Source organism: Anomaloglossus baeobatrachus, chromosome 8 (genome assembly GCF_048569485.1).
Source record: "Anomaloglossus baeobatrachus isolate aAnoBae1 chromosome 8, aAnoBae1.hap1, whole genome shotgun sequence".
In the NCBI taxonomy this organism is placed as follows: Eukaryota; Metazoa; Chordata; class Amphibia; order Anura; family Aromobatidae; genus Anomaloglossus; species Anomaloglossus baeobatrachus.
This window is the reverse complement of record NC_134360.1, coordinates 259,276,197-259,296,602: the sequence shown is the minus strand read 5'-3', so window position 1 is coordinate 259,296,602 and position 20,406 is coordinate 259,276,197. Positions and strand designations below refer to the sequence as shown.

The 20,406-nt window shown below is 46.3% G+C and overlaps 1 protein-coding gene across 3 annotated transcripts in view; it reads left to right on the top strand.

The window, feature by feature from the left end:
* Positions 1-18,235, top strand: part of RGS8 (regulator of G protein signaling 8) — a 96,963-nt gene extending 78,728 nt beyond the window's left edge. For all 3 annotated transcript variants that reach the window (XM_075320603.1, XM_075320602.1, XM_075320604.1), the window contains exons 4-5: positions 2,009-2,175; positions 14,233-18,235. In XM_075320603.1, coding sequence (XP_075176718.1) covers positions 2,009-2,175; positions 14,233-14,415 — 350 coding nt within the window. In that variant the 3' untranslated portion in view covers positions 14,416-18,235. The remainder of the gene's footprint in view (positions 1-2,008; positions 2,176-14,232) is intronic.
* The last annotated feature ends 2,171 nt before the right edge of the window (positions 18,236-20,406 follow it).

The window sequence follows — 20,406 nt, the reverse complement described above, 5'->3', positions numbered from 1 at the left end:
GTCCAAGACTAGTTTATTTTTTTACTTTCAATCTAAGAACTAAAAGGCGGGTAGTCCACTCTGCCTGTTCTACGCTGTTCTGATCTCTGCTGGCACAGAGCGGGCACAGACTGCTCTTACCGGTGAATCTGCCGCTTCCGCTAACATCACGTCAACAGAGCAGCAGCTTCTTCTCCGCTGTTTACAGGACATGACTGCTGGTGTTATTTGTGAATGACTGCCGGCTCCCCATTGCCTAACTGACGTCAGCAGTCGCCTTTATGACTGAGCAGCCCGGAAGAGGAGTAGGCCCGTGACTGCTCTGAGCCGGCACCAGGTAGAATAGACGGGTCGTTAGCAACTACCTGTCAGTTAGTTCTTAAATCTTAAGCCCATAATGAAAAAATAAAATTGCCCCAATTAATGCCTTTAATTTTTTGTTAATAACAGGGAACTATATGTTTTAGTTTCCAAAGCAAGATCAGGCTCAATCCCCCCAGCGTCAGCTGAGCCCACTGATATCAACGGGTTCCGCGCATTGTCTGTGTATGGGGCCTCCCAACTCTTCCCCAACAGATAATTGTTGGGAGAGTCATGGATCTGGCATGTTTCATTCTGGACTGCCGATCCTTTGTGAGATAAGCCCCCGCTAGAGATGTCTGTTCATGGAGCACGTGACAAAGCAAATGCTCCTGTGTAGGGAGAGCTGGTCGATATAACTGGTGGCTGAAGGTTCGGCCAAACGATCACTTGGCCTCCAGCCTTAGGTGTTTGGGGGCTTCAGGATATAATTGCACCAGCCCAATCCTTATAACTGCACCACGCACAGGACGGCACAATACCATTACACATTATACAGAACTTTGTAAAGACTCAAACACCTTCTAAAGGCAGGGGTTAAAGCAGTGCTTCCCAAACTCCAGTCCTCATGACCCCCAACAGGCCGTGTTTTCAGGATTTCCCTAATATAGCACAGGTGAGGACTTGATAATGATTCCTTCTCCTGTTTAATAGTAAGGAAATCCTGAAAACATGACTGTTGGGGGCCGTGAGGACTGGAGTTTGGGAAACACTGGGCTAAAGCTTGTAACCTATAGACCTTCTAAGGCTGTGTGCACACGCTGCAGATTTAGTGCAGAAAACATTTGCACTTTGTTACAGAAAAATGCTCTAAAATCCACCTGCAGTTTTGGTGCATTTTTGCAGTGTTTTTTGGGGGTTGTTTTTCTGCACGCAACAAGGAAAAGACTGTCAATAAAGCTAGGTTAATAAAAAAGAAGAGAGAAGCTTTCTTGATGTCATTTCCTGTTTCATCCGCTCTTCAATTTAATTTTCCATTGTCCTGGTCCTGATGACATCACATCCTGTTTCATTCCAGAATACTATATATAAGATATAAGAGCCCAGGCCGCTGTGTAGACCATAAAAACACCTTTATAATACTCACCTAGGGGCAGTCCGATGGGTGTCGCTGCTCTCCGGTCCGATGGGTGTCGCTGCTCTCCGGTCCGATGGGTGTCGCTGCTCTCCGGTCCGATGGGTGTCGCTGCTCTCCGGTCCGATGGGTGTCGCTGCTCTCCGGTCCGATGGGTGTCGCTGCTCTCCGGTCCGATGGGTGTCGCTGCTCTCCGGTCCGATGGGTGTCGCTGCTCTCCGGTCCGATGGGTGTCGCTGCTCTCCAGTCTGGCACCTGCTCGCTGCTGTGATTGCTGTCCTCCTTCTCAGCCCAGTGTGGTGACACGTCCTACGTCATCGACACCCATCGGACCGGAGAGCAGCGACACCCATCCGGACCGCCCCCTAGGTGAGTATAATAAGTGATTTTTACATTATACAGAGCGGCCTGGGCTCTTATATACAGTATTCTAGAATCCTGTATATAAGAGCTCACTGGTGGTGGCTGCAGGTTATAGGCCCCATATGTGGTGACAGGTTCCCTTTAAGTAAGCCTTTATCCGGAGGTTTGATATTTCAGGCTATGGCTGTGTGTTCTCTTGTATGGGGATTAATCACGGGCTTTCTTCTGTAGATGGTCGCTCTGCGTTTCGTGCCTTCCTTCAGACTGAATTCAGTGAGGAGAACCTGGAGTTCTGGATAGCCTGTGAGGACTACAGAAAGACGCGCTCTGTCAATAAGCTGTCCGCAAAAGCTCACCATATTTTCCAGGAATACATTGATGTTCAAGCTCCCAGAGAGGTAAGCTGAGATAACGTCTTCTTATAATGCGGTATTCTGATGGGCAAGGTTGCAAATCCAATTATCCTTCTTGAAGACTCTACTTTGCGGCCTAGTATTAGATGTAGAGCGTTGGAGGTGGAGCTCGGGAGGTGGAGCGGGATATTAGGGCTCCTCAACAATCAAGTTCTTCTATTGGGTTCAACCTGGAAACCAACAACTGTGCTTTAAAGATTTATGAAAGGGTTTCACCACTGTGGTGTAATTCTCGAGTGTCACTCTAGGTACGAGGAAGTACCAAGCGAGCGGCGAAAGGGAAGAGAAGGGAAACCCTGCGTTCAGGGAAGGGATGGTGACCCCTGACGAAACCTACTGCTGGTCCCTGCGGTCCCGTACCACCCTAGATAGGTTCTGCACCTATGCACCGAGCCGGATACCTGACCCTAGGTATCCCTAGTGCTGTGCCCTAAATAGAGAATGGATGCGATGACCCCACTAAACGCTAAAGGAAGACACAAGGAGGACACACAGGGGGGAAAAAAACATGAACTACTTATCCACAGATGAGGCAGGAGTTCAGCAAGCCACCTGCTTGCAACCAAGGCTTGAATGAACTGAATAATATCACCAGCATCAGTCCAGGGAAGGAGGGAATATTTAAGCCCAAAGAGAATACAGATAATAAGTAAGTTCCTGCTGGGTCTAAAAGGGGGAAAGATGAATCCCCTGAGGTCACATAGCAATGTGCGACTATCACTGTGCTCTGCCCCTGTGGTCACATAGCAATGTGCGACTATCACTGTGCTCTGCCCCTGAGATCACATAGCAGTGTGCGACTATCACCGTGCTCTGCCCCTGAGGTCACATAGCAATGTGCGACTATCACTGTGCTCTGCCCCTGAGGTCACATAGCAATGTGCGACTATCACTGTGCTCTGCCCCTGAGGTCACATAGCAGTGTGCGACTATCACCGTGCTCTGCCCCTGAGGTCACATAGCAATGTGCGACTATCACTGTGCTCTGCCCCTGAGATCACATAGCAGTGTGCGACTATCGCTGTGCTCTGCCCCTGAGATCACATAGCAATGTGCGACTATCACTGTGCTCTGCCCCTGAGATCACATAGCAATGTGCGACTATCACTGTGCTCTGCCCCTGAGATCACATAGCAGTGTGCGACTATCACTGTGCTCTGCCCCTGAGATCACATAGCAGTGTGCGACTATCACCGTGCTCTGCCCCTGAGGTCACATAGCAATGTGCGACTATCACCGTGCTCTGCCCCTGAGATCACATAGCAGTGTGCGACTATCACCGTGCTCTGCCCCTGAGATCACATAGCAATGTGCGACTATCACTGTGCTCTGCCCCTGAGGTCACATAGCAATGTGCGACTATCACCGTGCTCTGCCCCTGAGGTCACATAGCAGTGTGCGACTATCACTGTGCTCTGCCCCTGAGGTCACATAGCAATGTGCGACTATCACTGTGCTCTGCCCCTGAGGTCACATAGCAGTGTGCGACTATCACTGTGCTCTGCCCCTGAGGTCACATAGCAGTGTGCGACTATCACTGTGCTCTGCCCCTGAGATCACATAGCAATGTGCGACTATCACTGTGCTCTGCCCCTGAGATCACATAGCAGTGTGCGACTATCACTGTGCTCTGCCCCTGAGATCACATAGCAATGTGCGACTATCACTGTGCTCTGCCCCTGAGATCACATAGCAGTGTGCGACTATCACTGTGCTCTGCCCCTGAGATCACATAGCAATGTGCGACTATCACTGTGCTCTGCCCCTGAGGTCACATAGCAATGTGCGACTATCACCGTGCTCTGCCCCTGAGGTCACATAGCAGTGTGCGACTATCACTGTGCTCTGCCCCTGAGATCACATAGCAGTGTGCGACTATCACCGTGCTCTGCCCCTGAGATCACATAGCAGTGTGCGACTATCACCGTGCTCTGCCCCTGAGATCACATAGCAGTGTGCGACTATCACCGTGCTCTGCCCCTGAGATCACATAGCAGTGTGCGACTATCACCGTGCTCTGCCCCTGAGGTCACATAGCAATGTGCGACTATCACTGTGCTCTGCCCCTGAGGTCACATAGCAATGTGCGACTATCACCGTGCTCTGCCCCTGAGATCACATAGCAATGTGCGACTATCACTGTGCTCTGCCCCTGAGATCACATAGCAGTGTGCGACTATCACTGTGCTCTGCCCCTGAGGTCACATAGCAGTGTGCGACTATCACCGTGCTCTGCCCCTGAGGTCACATAGCAGTGTGCGACTATCACCGTGCTCTGCCCCTGAGGTCACATAGCAATGTGTGACTATCACTGTGCTCTGCCCCTGAGGTCACATAGCAATGTGCGACTATCACCGTGCTCTGCCCCTGAGGTCACATAGCAATGTGCGACTATCACTGTGCCCTGCCCCTGAGGTCACATAGCAGTGTGCGACTATCACCGTGCTCTGCCCCTGAGATCACATAGCAATGTGCGACTATCACTGTGCTCTGCCCCTGAGGTCACATAGCAGTGTGCGACTATCACTGTGCTCTGCCCCTGAGATCACATAGCAATGTGCGACTATCACTGTGCTCTGCCCCTGAGGTCACATAGCAATGTGCGACTATCACTGTGCTCTGCCCCTGAGGTCACATAGCAGTGTGCGACTATCACTGTGCTCTGCCCCTGAGGTCACATAGCAATGTGCGACTATCACTGTGCTCTGCCCCTGAGGTCACATAGCAATGTGCGACTATCACTGTGCTCTGCCCCTGAGGTCACATAGCAATGTGCGACTATCACTGTGCTCTGCCCCTGAGGTCACATAGCAGTGTGCGACTATCACTGTGCTCTGCCCCTGAGGTCACATAGCAATGTGCGACTATCACTGTGCTCTGCCCCTGAGGTCACATAGCAGTGTGCGACTATCACTGTGCTCTGCCCCTGAGGTCACATAGCAGTGTGCGACTATCACTGTGCTCTGCCCCTGAGGTCACATAGCAGTGTGCGACTATCACTGTGCTCTGCCCCTGAGGTCACATAGCAATGTGCGACTATCACCGTGCTCTGCCCCTGAGATCACATAGCAATGTGCGACTATCACTGTGCTCTGCCCCTGAGGTCACATAGCAGTGTGCGACTATCACCGTGCTCTGCCCCTGAGGTCACATAGCAATGTGCGACTATCACCGTGCTCTGCCCCTGAGGTCACATAGCAATGTGCGACTATCACTGTGCTCTGCCCCTGAGGTCACATAGCAGTGTGCGACTATCACTGTGCTCTGCCCCTGAGGTCACATAGCAGTGTGCGACTATCACTGTGCTCTGCCCCTGAGGTCACATAGCAATGTGCGACTATCACTGTGCTCTGCCCCTGAGGTCACATAGCAATGTGCGACTATCACCGTGCTCTGCCCCTGAGATCACATAGCAGTGTGCGACTATCACTGTGCTCTGCCCCTGAGGTCACATAGCAATGTGCGACTATCACCGTGCTCTGCCCCTGAGATCACATAGCAGTGTGTGACTATCACTGTGCTCTGCCCCTGAGATCACATAGCAGTGTGTGACTATCACCGTGCTCTGCCCCTGAGATCACATAGCAATGTGCGACTATCACTGTGCTCTGCCCCTGAGGTCACATAGCAATGTGCGACTATCACCGTGCTCTGCCCCTGAGATCACATAGCAGTGTGCGACTATCACCGTGCTCTGCCCCTGAGATCACATAGCAATGTGCGACTATCACTGTGCTCTGCCCCTGAGATCACATAGCAGTGTGCGACTATCACTGTGCTCTGCCCCTGAGATCACATAGCAGTGTGCGACTATCACTGTGCTCTGCCCCTGAGGTCACATAGCAATGTGCGACTATCACTGTGCTCTGCCCCTGAGGTCACATAGCAATGTGTGACTATCACTGTGCTCTGCCCCTGAGATCACATAGCAATGTGCGACTATCACTGTGCTCTGCCCCTGAGGTCACATAGCAATGTGTGACTATCACTGTGCTCTGCCCCTGAGGTCACATAGCAGTGTGCGACTATCACTGTGCCCTGCCCCTGAGGTCACATAGCAATGTGCGACTATCACCGTGCTCTGCCCCTGAGATCACATAGCAGTGTGCGACTATCACTGTGCCCTGCCCCTGAGATCACATAGCAATGTGCGACTATCACTGTGCTCTGCCCCTGAGGTCACATAGCAGTGTGCGACTATCACTGTGCTCTGCCCCTGAGGTCACATAGCAATGTGCGACTATCACCGTGCTCTGCCCCTGAGGTCACATAGCAGTGTGCGACTATCACTGTGCTCTGCCCCTGAGGTCACATAGCAGTGTGCGACTATCACTGTGCTCTGCCCCTGAGGTCACATAGCAGTGTGCGACTATCACTGTGCTCTGCCCCTGAGGTCACATAGCAATGTGCGACTATCACCGTGCTCTGCCCCTGAGGTCACATAGCAATGTGCGACTATCACCGTGCTCTGCCCCTGAGATCACATAGCAATGTGCGACTATCACCGTGCTCTGCCGCGGTATTTCACAGGAACGCCAGAGATATTTATAAATGTAGGAATAATTCCGCTCCTCAGCCCTTTGGAATAACTTAGTAAAATGGCTGCGGTTTTATAAATAACTCCTGAATAACGTTTTCTTATAAGGTCACTCCATTCCCTGAGCATATCCCATCTATACGCGCGGTGATATACGCGCGGTGATATACGCGCGGTGATATACGCACGGTGATATACGCACGGTGATATACGCGCAATGATTCACAGCTGAGCAGAGCACTGAAACGCGCCCCTATGAATCAGAACAGAAGCCGATCCCATCCTCGTATCTGCACCGGCAGAAAAAGCTGATAACTAATATCAGACAGATTATCTGCTATGGAAACGACAAACTGCAGCTCCGGATAAGTATCTGTCAGCAGAGGCTGCGAGGTTTATAGACGGAGGTCGCCTCAATTCATCATCTAAAGCTTCACTGATGAAACCACGAGCGATTCATCAGAGCTTTTATCAGGATTCTGTCGTAAGAAGTTTTTGCACTAAAATTTTGTCACTTAAGGCGTTATCAAGGCAATTTTGCCTAAGGGTACCGTCACACTTTAGCGATGCTCCAGCGATCCAACCAGCGATCTGACCTGGTCAGGATCGCTGGTGCGTTGTTACATGGTCGCTGGTGAGCTGTCAATCAGGCAGATCTCACCAGTGACCAGCCCCCAGCGACACGTGGAAGCGATGCTGCGCTTGGTAACTAAGGTAAATATCAGGTAACCAAGCGCTTGGTTACCCGATATTTACCTTGGTTACTAGCGCACACCGCTTTGCGCTGGCTCCCTGCACTCGTAGCCAGAGTACACAGGTTATTAAGCAAACTGCTTTGCTTATTTACCCGATGTGTACTTCGGCTATGTGTGCAGGGAGCCGGCACTGGCAGCCTGAGAGCAGCGGACGCTAGTAACCAAGGTAAATAGCGGGTAACCAAGCAAAGCACTTCGCTTGTTTACCTGATATTTACCTTGGTTACAGCTTACCGCAGGCTGCCAGAAGCCGGCTCCTGCTCCCTGCACATTCAGATCGTTGCTCTCTCACTGTCACACACAGCGATGTGCGCTTCACAGCGGGAAAGCAACGTCCAAAAAATGAACCAGCACTGTGTGTAACGAGCAGCGATTTCACAGCAGGGGCCAGATCCAGTGTCACACACAGCGAGATCGCTAATGAGGTCACTGCTGCGGCACAAAAACCGGGACTCAGCAGCGATCTCGCAGTGTGTGAAGTACCCCTTACTCCGACAAAGTGGGTAGAAGTGGAGCAGAACGGGGTGTGGTGACTCCTGTTCATCAAATTCAGCACGAGTAATAATGAGCGAATACTAAATATTCGGGTTCGGATGCATTGTGCCGAATACCTAATACTATTCCAGTCAGTGGCGTAACTAGAGTTCGATGGGCCCTGGTGCAAAATTTGGACCTTCACCCCTCCACCCCCCTTATGTTGGTCAGATGTATGTATATGTATGTATACATTTAGCATTCTAAATCCTATAAAGACATACGAGTTCCCCCTCATTATGTAGTAATGTCTCCCACCATGTTCTAAATTCCAACATCCTGGGCTCCTTTCTCGTAAATATGTCCCCCATCCTTGTATATATGTTCCCCATCCTAGTATATATGTTCCCATTCTTGCCCACATCTTGGTGTGTATATACTGTATAACCCCATTCTGGTACAAATGTCCCCATCCTGGTATATATGTCACCATACTGGTATATATGTCCCCATCCAGGGCTCCTCCTGGTATATACTGTCCCCCACCTGGTATCTACTGTCTCCCTCCTGGTGCCCTCTTGGTGTATACTATCCCCCTGTTGGGCCCCTCCTAGTATGTACTGTCCCCCTTATGGTATATACTGTCCTCTTCCTAGTATCTATTGTCCCCCTCCTGGTATATACAGTATGTCCCCATCCTGATAAATATGTCTCCGTTCTGTCTAATGCAAAAAACAACAACATTGTACTCACCGTCCCTGGCTCCCACATTGTGCAGCGTCCTCCTGTGTAGCCAGCGCACAGTGGCCGGTAGCTTTCCTCATTGCCATGCGCCGCCCTTAGTCACTCGGACACAAATAAAACCTGACGACTTCTGTTTGGCCGGCATCCTGTATCGCAGTACAGGGACCCGACGGGTTTATGCACTGCAATGTATTTCAGCTGGATGTGCAGCCTCGGACGCACATCCAGCTGAAGCACTGGCTGGAGCCATCGGGCCCCCTGCACCCCCGGGCCCGGTCACGATTGCTATCCTGCGACTGCGATCATTTCGCCCCTGATTCCAGTATTCATCACAAATAATGACCCTAATGCAAGTCAATGTGGTACTGAGCATTTTTCTGGGAAATCTTCAAGCAAATTGCTCGGGTTCCCCAATGATTTGCAATAACTTTGTTATTTGTGATAAATACTAGAATAGTACTAACGATGGTGCTCTATAAATACATATTATTATTATTATTATTATTATTATTATTATTAGTACGAGTCCAAAAAACTAAAATTTCAGCAACTCCTCCATGAAACAATTTAGTATAAAAACATTGAATTTATTAAAAAAAAATCATAAAAGCAAACTGGGTTATCCAAAATAATGTGCTCGAATGGAAAAAAACATTCTTAATCATAGCATCTAAGGTTAAAAAAATTTTTTTCTGTTCAAAACGCGTAAGCCCCTTCTTATTTTGGAAATCCCTGTTTTTCATCTTTTTTTTTTTTTATAAATTTAATGCTTTTATACTAAATTGATCAATGGAGGAGTTGCTGGAATTTTTTTCTTTTCAGTACCTCCACGGACATAGGACCTCACATCCTGGGCACCCTTGGTGGCATCCTTGGTGGGACTTTAATTATTGGACATTATAAAGGGGTGAGCTGAAAAAAATCATTTCTTTCTCTTGGAATAGTACTAGGCATTCAGTACTAGTAATCCGAATCCGAATATTTACTATTCGTTCATCACTATTGAAGAGCAATGGCATTTGTTAAGCCACAATTCTCACTGCAACAGGGACTGGAGTAAGACTTGTGGCAAGGCACACACAGAAGTGTACGCCACTCATCCAGCACTCCTGATTTACGAAGAGGTGCATGCGTGTGACTCTAGCCCATTCCCTCATTAACACCGATGTGAACAATGCCAGTCTTGATGTATTGGGCCCCCGCTTGGTTATATGAAGGGCTCTAGGTTCCCCCATGGTACAATGCATGGCAAATGTTATGACTTGTCCAGTATCGCGGGTAATTAATGATTTTAAAAATTCCTCACAGCTATGAGCCGAAGACATATCTAACTAATGAGGCCTCAATCTCTTCAGTAAATTCTTCTGAAAAAATAGAACATAAGTGCAGCCGGGTAAAATGAGCCTATCTATAAATAATAGAACCCAAAATGTTTTTTGGGTGAAGTTTCCTGTGTTCTATTCCAATTACAGATAAAAGGATCAGGCAAAATTCATATTCGTGGATGGTCATATTCATATGGACGTTATTCTCCATGAATTTAATACCCTTAATTCTGGTCTGGGGCATGATAAACATGAGCTATACAAAATAAAAAATAATCCTTATACTCACCACACCTCTTACCTCTCCTTTCCCAATGCTCCTCGCCGTCACCCATCCTCACTGAATCTTCTTATCACCACCGAGGGTTCTGCACAAGCTCGTGTGAGATCATGACGGTACAACGTTAGCGTGACCTTGCGCTTGAATGTGCGTCCTGGGCCTCTTCACTTTAGGCCTGATAAAGGCTGGGACATTTCCGCGGATGCGTGTGCAAGGTGACGCGTCCATCATGAAATATTGGGAAAGAAGCCGCATTCTTAACATAGAGTATTGTGCTCGAGGAAAGGACCAAGTCTCCATTTGTGGAGAGAAGACCTCTGCACCAATAAGACTAGAGGAGATAGAGCTGCTGCAATGTGATTGCACCACAGTAAAATCCAAACAATCCAACATTTCGAGTCGACGTTGGTGAGGTCTTTTTCAAGGATATCTGTATGGATGGTGCCATTGGTATGGGTGATGGAGGTGAAGGCGCTAGGTGGGGGATGGCAGGTTGTACTGTGGTGGTCCACCTGGGACCTTCACCTTCTTCAGCTACACTCGTGGCACCATCCATACAGTTATCCTTGAAAAAGACCCAGCCGAGGTCAACTTGAGACGTTGGATTGTTTGGCTTTTACTGTGGTGCCGGTCTGGAATAAAACATTTTCACATTGCAGCAGCTCTGTCTCCTCTGGTCTTATTGGTGCTGAGGTCTTGTCTCGGCGCACATCATGAAGTGATGACATTGTGATCTTGGTTGGGCTTCAGCTTTTGCGGCGGTGATAAGATGTGATGAGGATCGGGCAGGTGACAGTGAAGAGCAGAGGGGCCAGCGAGAGGAGCAGTAATGTCACAAGAAGTTCTTTATTTTGTTTCTAACCTTTTATTGCCCTTTGCGGTTCAGCAACAATGGTAACCATAGGCCGCCATTTTGCTGAGTCCACGCGGAAGTGAACTACAATAATTTTAAGTTTTGCCAAAAGTGGATTTTTTGAAATATTTGAGTAGAATTAAATTTAAATTCTCTCTGGTTCCAACAACAAAAAACCTCACAAATTACACGTATTTCTCACACAAACTATATTCCGCACCTGCGAGCGCTCACATACATTGCTGATCTTAATATTCTCATCTACAACACTCTGGCTCTGCATGTCACGCACGGAGTAGAAGATGTCCGTATATAATGCGGGACACATGCGATCAGATCAACGGGCGTCTGACACATTACCAAAAAACACCACAGAAAGGGGGAAACATCAGGGTCACGATACAACGGAGATCCCTGCCGGTAGGGAGAGGGGTAAGGGGCACCTCCTGCACTCACCTCAAGCTGACTCCTGAGCTCCCTAGCATCCATATACAGCTTCTTTCAACCTGTCGGTGAGCAGGATACCTGGGTCCCTCAGCTGGCCCTGAACTCACCCTGTCTAGTCAGTAGGCCAACGAGTACACTAGACTTGCCACTAAACTAATAAACACGGAGGGAGAGGAAAGACAGAAGGGGGGAATAAACAAAAGCACACAAAACGCCAAACTTCACTGCAGCAGAGGGACTCTAAAGTATCAGGTGGATGGGTAAAAACCTCAGCAGCTCCTTCCACCAGGCTGGCCAGAGTAGAAATGATTTTAACAGCAGCAGGGACTGCTGGGAAGGGTCCGGTATTTATCCCAAATGGGCATGGACCCAAAGCAGCAACATCTGACCTGCCCTGCTCAGAGCTGCTGGTAACAAAACCTGAAATTAACTCATGAGACACCAAAGGAAACCTCGTTCAAATGACTAGTCAAGATGGAGATGGGAGGCGCCAGTCCTAAGGAAGTTACTAGTCTCAAAAAAGCAGGGAGACGACCATGACACTGCAACTGCAAAAGATCATGACTGTGGTTGGAAAATTCAATTCATTTGTTGTACATTCACCATAACAAGTGGAAAGGAAACAATACACGTAGACAGCCGTGTCTCTGTGCAACTTGTTACAGGGAATTTTGGTTGGTTATTTTTTAGTAAAGAATGAATCGTGTTTTCCAACCGCAGATCAGATGTTATGATCTTCATTGAAGTAGCAAAATGTTCTGCAGAGTCCCCACTTCATACATAAGAAGGTGCGAATCAGGAGGAGACTTCTTCAGAAGCATAATTAGCGCCTAGCATCAGCCATAAATCGCTCTTCACGCCTTCATGTGGCCAACAATTCCCTGCATTCTGCTCCACCCATCATGAGTGCATCGGCCACACGAATATCCTCACAGTCTATAATTACTTCCAGAGACATAGTTATGATGATGACATAATAATTATTTCATATATATTTGAATACTGAGGACAAATTAATTATTTTAATGTACTTATTATCTTCAAACCTTCCTTTTATTGCCCACAACAGGTTAAAAAAGCTTTAGTGTCAGATATTAGTCTCTCATCCAGTTTTGACTCATTGGCGGTCTTTTCCTTTTCAGTGGATAGTTACCTTTCATCAGCATTCTGTCAGTACTATAGGTGCTGGAATTTCCATTCCTTCTTTTTAATTACTTGCCTCTTCTGAACTGAAAGGCTACCTCTTTATTAGGTATTTCTGTCATGTAACAGACAGGAGAGTAGGAGCAGACATTTATAGACCCAACCCCACTTGCTGTAATCCATGTAGGCATCTCTGAAGCTCTACTGCTTGGACCAGTTTTTACTGGACAGCAAGAAGTACTAGACAGAAGAAAGATACATAGTAGCTGGCAATATGATTTCCAAAGCTAAAAATTAAATTTTGAGCAAATAAGATATCAGACAGGAGAGCAGGAGCAGCAAACCAAAGACCTGGCCTCACTTGCTGTAACCCATATAACTCTTCAGCTCTTCTGCCTGCAGCTGTTATGTCCCCACCGGAGTCCACTCCAGCGACTTTTGCTTCGGTCACCAGGTGACGCCATGTTCCTGCCATGGATGGTGCTGGTGATAGGAGAGGAGTCGATGCCAGCGGCACTGGTGGGCGCAAGCTCCGCTCATCCACTAGGCTGGGTTTCCCTGGGACCTGCAGTACCACTGGCTGACTATAGGTGGTGTGTGTCTTCCAGCTTAAGTTACCATCATTCGGCTACAACCAATGGGAAGACACCACACCCATCTTATTCCCCTCCTATCTGCTGACCACTGCCAGAGACAGTTCTGTATTCCTGGTTCCTGTCCTGTTCTGTTTAGTGTTCTGACTTCTGCTTGTTCCTGACTACCCTCCTGCCTGATGTTTATGTACCTCGCTGTCCGATCCAGATTTGCCCTCTGCTTTGTTTTCTGATTATGTCCTTGCCTGCTGATTCTGTCCCTATTTTGCATTTCCCCGTTCGACTCTGCCTGACGACTACTTTTATCGGATTGCATCCTTCCACTTGTAGTGATCTCCAGGGCCCTGTGTAATTCAAAGCCTTGTATAGGGGTTAAAGGGTTTCAGGGTTCTGGGGGTCCTGCTTGGTGAGTGGCTTCCTCTAGCCTGTCCATTACAGCCCTTCTGAGTCTATAGATCCAGGCAGGCATTATAGCGGTATTTTAAACAGAAGGGAGGTACCTAATGGTGGACACAGTGAGTTTTACGGCTGAAAATAAATTTTGAGCAAACAATATATCAGACAGGAGAGCAGGAGCAGTAAAACAAAGCCCTGGCCTCACTTGCCATATAACCCGTATAAGTCTTCAGCTCTTCTGCCTGAGCAGGATATACTCGTCAGCAGACAAGCTGATAGCGCTTTAGACAGAATGGAGAAACCTAATGGTTTACGCTGCGTTTTAGGGCTGAAAATTTAATTTTGAGAAAACAATGAATGTTGCGAATTGTTTCAGTCATGGCATTAGCCATCGCATGAGCATAAGTTTATTGAAAGATACCAGTAAATAAAAATGTCATTGACTTTGCACCATCCCGAGCTCACATACATATATGTTCCCTTCTCGTTCAAAAGGTCAACATTGACTATCCAACCCGAGAATTGACCAAACGAAACCTTGTGCATCCAACCTTGTCTTGTTTCGATCTTGCCCAGCTGAGAGTGCGCAGCCTAATGGAACGGGATTCCTACCCAAGGTTTCTACGCTCCCAAATCTACAATGACCTCCTCAGCCACACTCAGAAGAGCCCTTGTTAGTCGTACGAGTGGCGGCAGAGACATAGGTGTCCATCCCAAGAAGAACCGTCTTGCACTATGACCACGAAGACTGAGATGATTCAGCTCCGACTGCTTGAGACCTACAGCATCTTCACTGCCAGTGCTCGCATCTCACCTTCATCATCACCTGACTATCCTTAGCTTATTTGTGGATGTTTGATCAAAAGTAATTGACCCTACAAAGGAAATAATGGAGAGAAAAGCGAGAAACTACAAAGATGGGCGCATTATGTACAACATAAGGAAGGATCCATGGCATCAGATATATTCTCCATTTCTCCATGCCGATGGCTTCAGCAAAATGTCTCAACTTATTTGCTTTATTATTCACCTAATCTATGTGTCACTATGTACAACTGTAATTAACCCATTCTTCATGGAGTAAGACACCTTTTCTAGACTTTTTTTCTTATTCTTAAGAGATAGAAATAGACTTGAAAATATTTCACTATCATCTGGAGCCTCAGGTGGAAGTTAAGGTCTGTCAGAAGGACTTCACCCCCTAAATTACTTATATACGCATATATCTCTTCTAAAGGCAAGTCCAGCAGTACCTTTACAGGGCCAGTCCATTCCTTCATTACCGGGAAATTGGCCTTTGTATCGATATGCAAATGAGGCTGAAGATCTATTTGTAGATCTGAAGCCTCTGTCACTCCAGCTCTATTCTCTGCCCAGCGCCTCCTCATACTGCTTGACTGATGGCTATTTACCTGATATCATACAGCATAGTGACTGTCAGTCAAGTTGGAAGAGGTGCTGGGTGAAGTATAGAGCTGGAGTGACGGAGTCTTCAGATCTACAAACAGTTCTTCAGTCTCATTTACATATCAATTCAAACACTGATTTCACAGTAAAAGAGGAATGAGCTGGCCAAGTCAGGCAAGAGGATCTGGTGCTGGGCAAAGAATAGAGCTAGAGTGATCTATTTGTAGATCTGAAGCCTCTGTCACTCCAGCTCTATTCTCTGCCCAGCACCTCCTCATCCTGCTTGACTGACAGCTCTTTACCTGATATCATACAGCATAGAGACTGTTAGTCAAGTAGGAGATGGAGGAGGAGGGACTAGATGAAGAATGGAGCTGGAGTGACGGACACTTTAGACCTACAAATAGCTCTTCAGCCTCATTTCCATATTAATTAAAATGCTGATTTCTCAGTTAGGGAGGAATGGACTGGCCATGTAAAGATATTGCTGGACTTGCCTTTGAAAGATCTGCATACACATATAAATATTTTGAGGTGTGAAATTCTGCTGACAGATTCATTTTAACCTTGAAAAATATACTTTAGAGAAAACAATGGGGCCTCAAAACTGAAATATCTGCTGATCAGAAGAAGCAGGGGCTTAAAATACATTTCTAAGAAGCACAAGCGATGATTCATGTTACTCACTTTGAAGTGGAGGTCAATTAATTAGCTTTTCCCTTGAAGTCATCAATTAGCTTAACTACCTTGATGTCGTTATATTAGGAAGTCACTCATTGTGCGGGTGTGATCTCCAAGGAATACGAATGCACAAGTTATTTATAATATCTTTCAGAAGTTGAAGGAAGCCGTACTAATGGTGAGAAATTGAAGGAAACTGTACTAGTGGTCAGAAATTGAAGGAAACCGTACTAGTGGTCAGAAACTGAAGGAAGGCGTACTAGTGGTCAGAAACTGAAGGAAGGCGTACTAGTGGTCAGAAATTGAAGGAAGGCGTACTAGTGGTCAGAGATTGAAGGAAGACTTACTAGTGGTCAGAAACTGAAGGAAGGCGTACTAGTGGTCAGAAATTGAAGGAAACCGTACTAGTGGTCAGAGATTGAAGGAAGACTTACTAGTGGTCAGAAACTGAAGGAAGACGTACTAGTGGTCAGAAATTGAAGGAAACCGTACTAGTGGTCAGACATTGAAAGAAGCCGTACTAATGGTCAGAAATTGAAGGAAACCGTACTAGTGGTCAGAGATTGAAGGAAGACTTACTAGTGGTCAGAAACTGAAGGAAGACGTACTAGTGGTCAGAAATTGAAGGAAACCGTACTAGTGGTCAGACATTGAAAGAAGCCGTACTAATGGTCAGAAATTGAAGGAAGACGTACTAGTGGTCAGAGATTGAAGGAAGGCGTACTAGTGGTCAGAAACTGAAGGAAGACGTACTAGTGGTCAGAGATTGAAGGAAGGCGTACTAGTGGTCAGAAACTGAAGGAAGGCGTACTAGTGGTCAGAAATTGAAGGAAACCGTACTAGTGGTCAGACATTGAAAGAAGCCGTACTAATGGTCAGAAATTGAAGGAAGCCGTACTAGTGGTCAGAAATTGAAGGAAGCCGTACTAGTGGTCAGAAATTGAAGGAAACCATACTAGTGGTCAGAAATTGAAGGAAACCGTACTAGTGGTCAGAAATTGAAGGAAGCCATACTAGTGGTCAGAAATTGAAGGAAACCGTACTAGTGGTCAGACATTGAAAGAAGCCGTACTAATGGTCAGAAATTGAAGGAAGCCGTACTAGTGGTCAGACATTGAAAGAAGCCGTCCTAATGGTCAGAAATTAAAGGAAGGCGTACTAGTGGTCAGAAATTGAAGGAAACCGTACTAGTGGTCAGACATTGAAAGAAGCCGTACTAATGGTCAGAAATTGAAGGAAGCCGTACTAGTGGTCAGAAATTGAAGGAAACCATACTAGTGGTCAGAAATTGAAGGAAGCCGTACTAGTGGTCAGAAATTGAAGGAAGCCATACTAGTGGTCAGAAATTGAAGGAAACAGTACTAGTGGTCAGACATTGAAAGAAGCCGTCCTAATGGTCAGAAATTAAAGGAAGTCGTACTGGTGGTCAGAAATTGAAGGAAACCGTACTAGTGGTCAGACATTGAAAGAAGCTGTACTATTGGTCAGAAATTGAAGGAAACTGTACTAGTGGTCAGAAATTGAAGGAAGCCGTACTAATGGTCCGAAATTGAAGGAAGACTTACTAGTGGTCAGAAATTGAAGGAAGTCGTACTAGTGGTCAGAAGTTGAGGGAAGCCGTACTAGTGGTCAGACATTGAAAGAAGCCGTACTAATGGTCAGAAATTGAAGGAAGCTGTACTAGTGGTCAGAAATTGAAGGAAGCCGTACTAGTGGTCAGAAATTGAAGGAAACCGTACTAGTGGTCAGAAATTGAAGGAAGCCTTACTAATGGTCAGAAATTGAAGGAAGCCGTACTAGTGGTCAGAAGTTGAAGGAAGCCGTACTACTGGTCAGAAGTTGAAGGAAGCCGTACTAGTGGTCAGAAATTAAAGGAAGTCGTACTAGTGGTCAGAAATTGAAGGAAGCCGTACTAGTGGTCAGACATTGAAAGAAGTCGTACTAGTGGTCAGAAATTGAAGGAAGAAGTACTAGTGGTCAGACATTGAAAGAAGTCGTACTAGTGGTCAGAAGTTGAAGGAAGCCGTACTAGTGGTCAGACATTGAAAGAAGTCGTACTAGTGGTCAGAAATTGAAGGAAGACGTACTAGTGGTCAGAAATTGAAGGAAGACGTACTAGTGGTCAGAAATTGAAGGAAGACGTACTAGTGGTCAGAAATTGAAGGAAGACGTACTAGTGGTCAGAAATTGAAGGAAGACGTACTAGTGGTCAGAAATTGAAGGAAGACGTACTAGTGGTCAGAAATTGAAGGAAGACATACTAGTGGTCAGAAGTTGAAGGAAAACTGTACTAGTGCTCAGAAGTTGAAGGAAGCCGTACTAGTGGTCAGCGTGATAGCTTTTGCAAATAATTCAGAACTGTAATTCACCCCAGCTATAAAAATATATAAAGCTACAACATTCTAAGTTATTTATGAGGGCGCATTGTGCTTTGTGTAGTCATGTTGTGTGACATGTTTCCCAGCAATGCCAATTACATATTATCCTTTATTATCCAAATAAAGGATAATAAGGTACACAGTGCTCTGGATAGACCTCGCTTGCCACGTGAAAGCTATGCATTATCTTGTTTTTTTTCTAAGAAATTGCAAATATGCTGAAATGTTACAAGAGCATAATGCAATTAGTAAAATTCTTCAAAATCAGATTAAGGGAGTTGATGAAGAGTTGGGTTATCTGATCCTTGCGTGTCTGAATGGAGGCCTGTGTAAGAAATACGTTGGGAGGAACATAGTGGAGCGTTAAGAAGGGTTATTGAGTTATGCTGCACCAGAAAGGCTTTTGATGTTCGTAAGTTAGAACTTCCTATCTTTTCTTCTCTGGAATATTTTTTACCAGATGATAATTGGAATTTATTTTTATCTGAAGATGTAATTATATCCAGTCATAAGCTTAGAAAGTGTAATATGGTAAATATGTGACTAGGTCGTAGACAGGGAAGAGTAAGCTACGGCCAGGCTCCTCTAAAGCCTAACTAACGACAAAGAATCCAACCAGAAGAATCCAACCAGGAGAATCCAACCAGGAGAATCCAACCAGAAGAATCCAACCAGGAGAATCCAACCAGAAGAATCCAACCAGAAGAATCCAACCTGCCTGATCTCTCTTAGTCTTCCATAAGGGGTTGGTTGGAAGAACTCTATAACGAGTAGGTCACCGGCCACCTTTCATCTTTTGTGAATGGGATCAGTAAAGTGTATGGTTTTTTGATAAATTGAGAAGTGAATAAAGTTGAGCAAATCTCCCAAAATTTGATTCAGGCAAATTTGCTGGATTTGGTTGGAGGAAGGGATTCAATTCATATCCAATAAATTTGGAGGAATGATAATCTGCCAGGAACAGATATTAAGCTCTCATCAACCCTTCCCAATGAGTCTTCCAAACCCTTCCATTTCGATGGGATCTACTGACAATCTAATCTGTATGATGGGCTTAAATTGTGTTTTTTGGTTCAAAGCTGGTCGACTCTTCTTACGGCAAGAGTTCCTGTATATGGGGAAGGTAGAGAACATACCATGCTGTCAACCATCTGATCGTTCAGCGGACAGCTTCTGTATCTAATATGTATCTGAGCCCTTAGAGATGTTCTGCTGGAAGCTGTTTATACTATTTGTGCCTATGTGGCCGCCCAATCAACCAATCAAGGGTTTTGGTACCATGTCCCAATGATTACATATGCGAGAATTTGGCCCCTGCCATAATGTGCAGAACGGTAACGGTGGACATATTTGTATCCCAATCCTATACAGTCATTTTGTATTATTGCATTTCTTGGTATTTTCTGGTTATTATCACTAGTCTGAATTACAATCTCTGTTTTTAGCAGGAACTCAGCAATCTCACTTTTCTGCTTGTACATAATAAGCACAATCCAGAAGGATGAATATACCTCATATTCTGTTTGCGGAATATACAATATTCAACGGTTTCACACTTTTTTCGCAAAATCCTATTTATGTCAACGGAACTCAAAATGGTGCCAAAATAATTTATTGTGCAGCATTCATCATGATCAATACTTTTCAATTCTCCCCTTACCTGAAAGGTAAACAGTTGTGTAAATTGTGATCACTTTGTGGATCTCTGCAGATCTGATAAACATCCAGCAAAAGAGACGTGTGCGCGATGAGATTAATGACGTGTGCGCGATGAGATTAATGACGTGTGCGCGATGAGATTAATGACGTGTGCGCGATGAGATTAGTGACGTGTGCGCGATGAGATTAGTGACGTGTGCGCGATGAGATTAGTGACGTGTGCGCGATGAGATTAGTGACGTGTGCGCGATGAGATTAGTGACGTGTGCGCGATGAGATTAGTGACGTGTGCGCGATGAGATTAGTGACGTGTGCGCGATGAGATTAGTGACGTGTGCGCGATGAGATCAGTGACGTGTGCGCGATGAGATCAGTGACGTGTGCGCGATGAGATCAGTGACGTGTGCGCGATGAGATCAGTGACGTGTGCGCGATGAGATTAGTGACGTGTGCGCGATGAGATCAGTGACGTGTGCGCGATGAGATCAGTGACGTGTGCGCGATGAGATCAGTGACGTGTGCGCGATGAGATCAGTGACGTGTG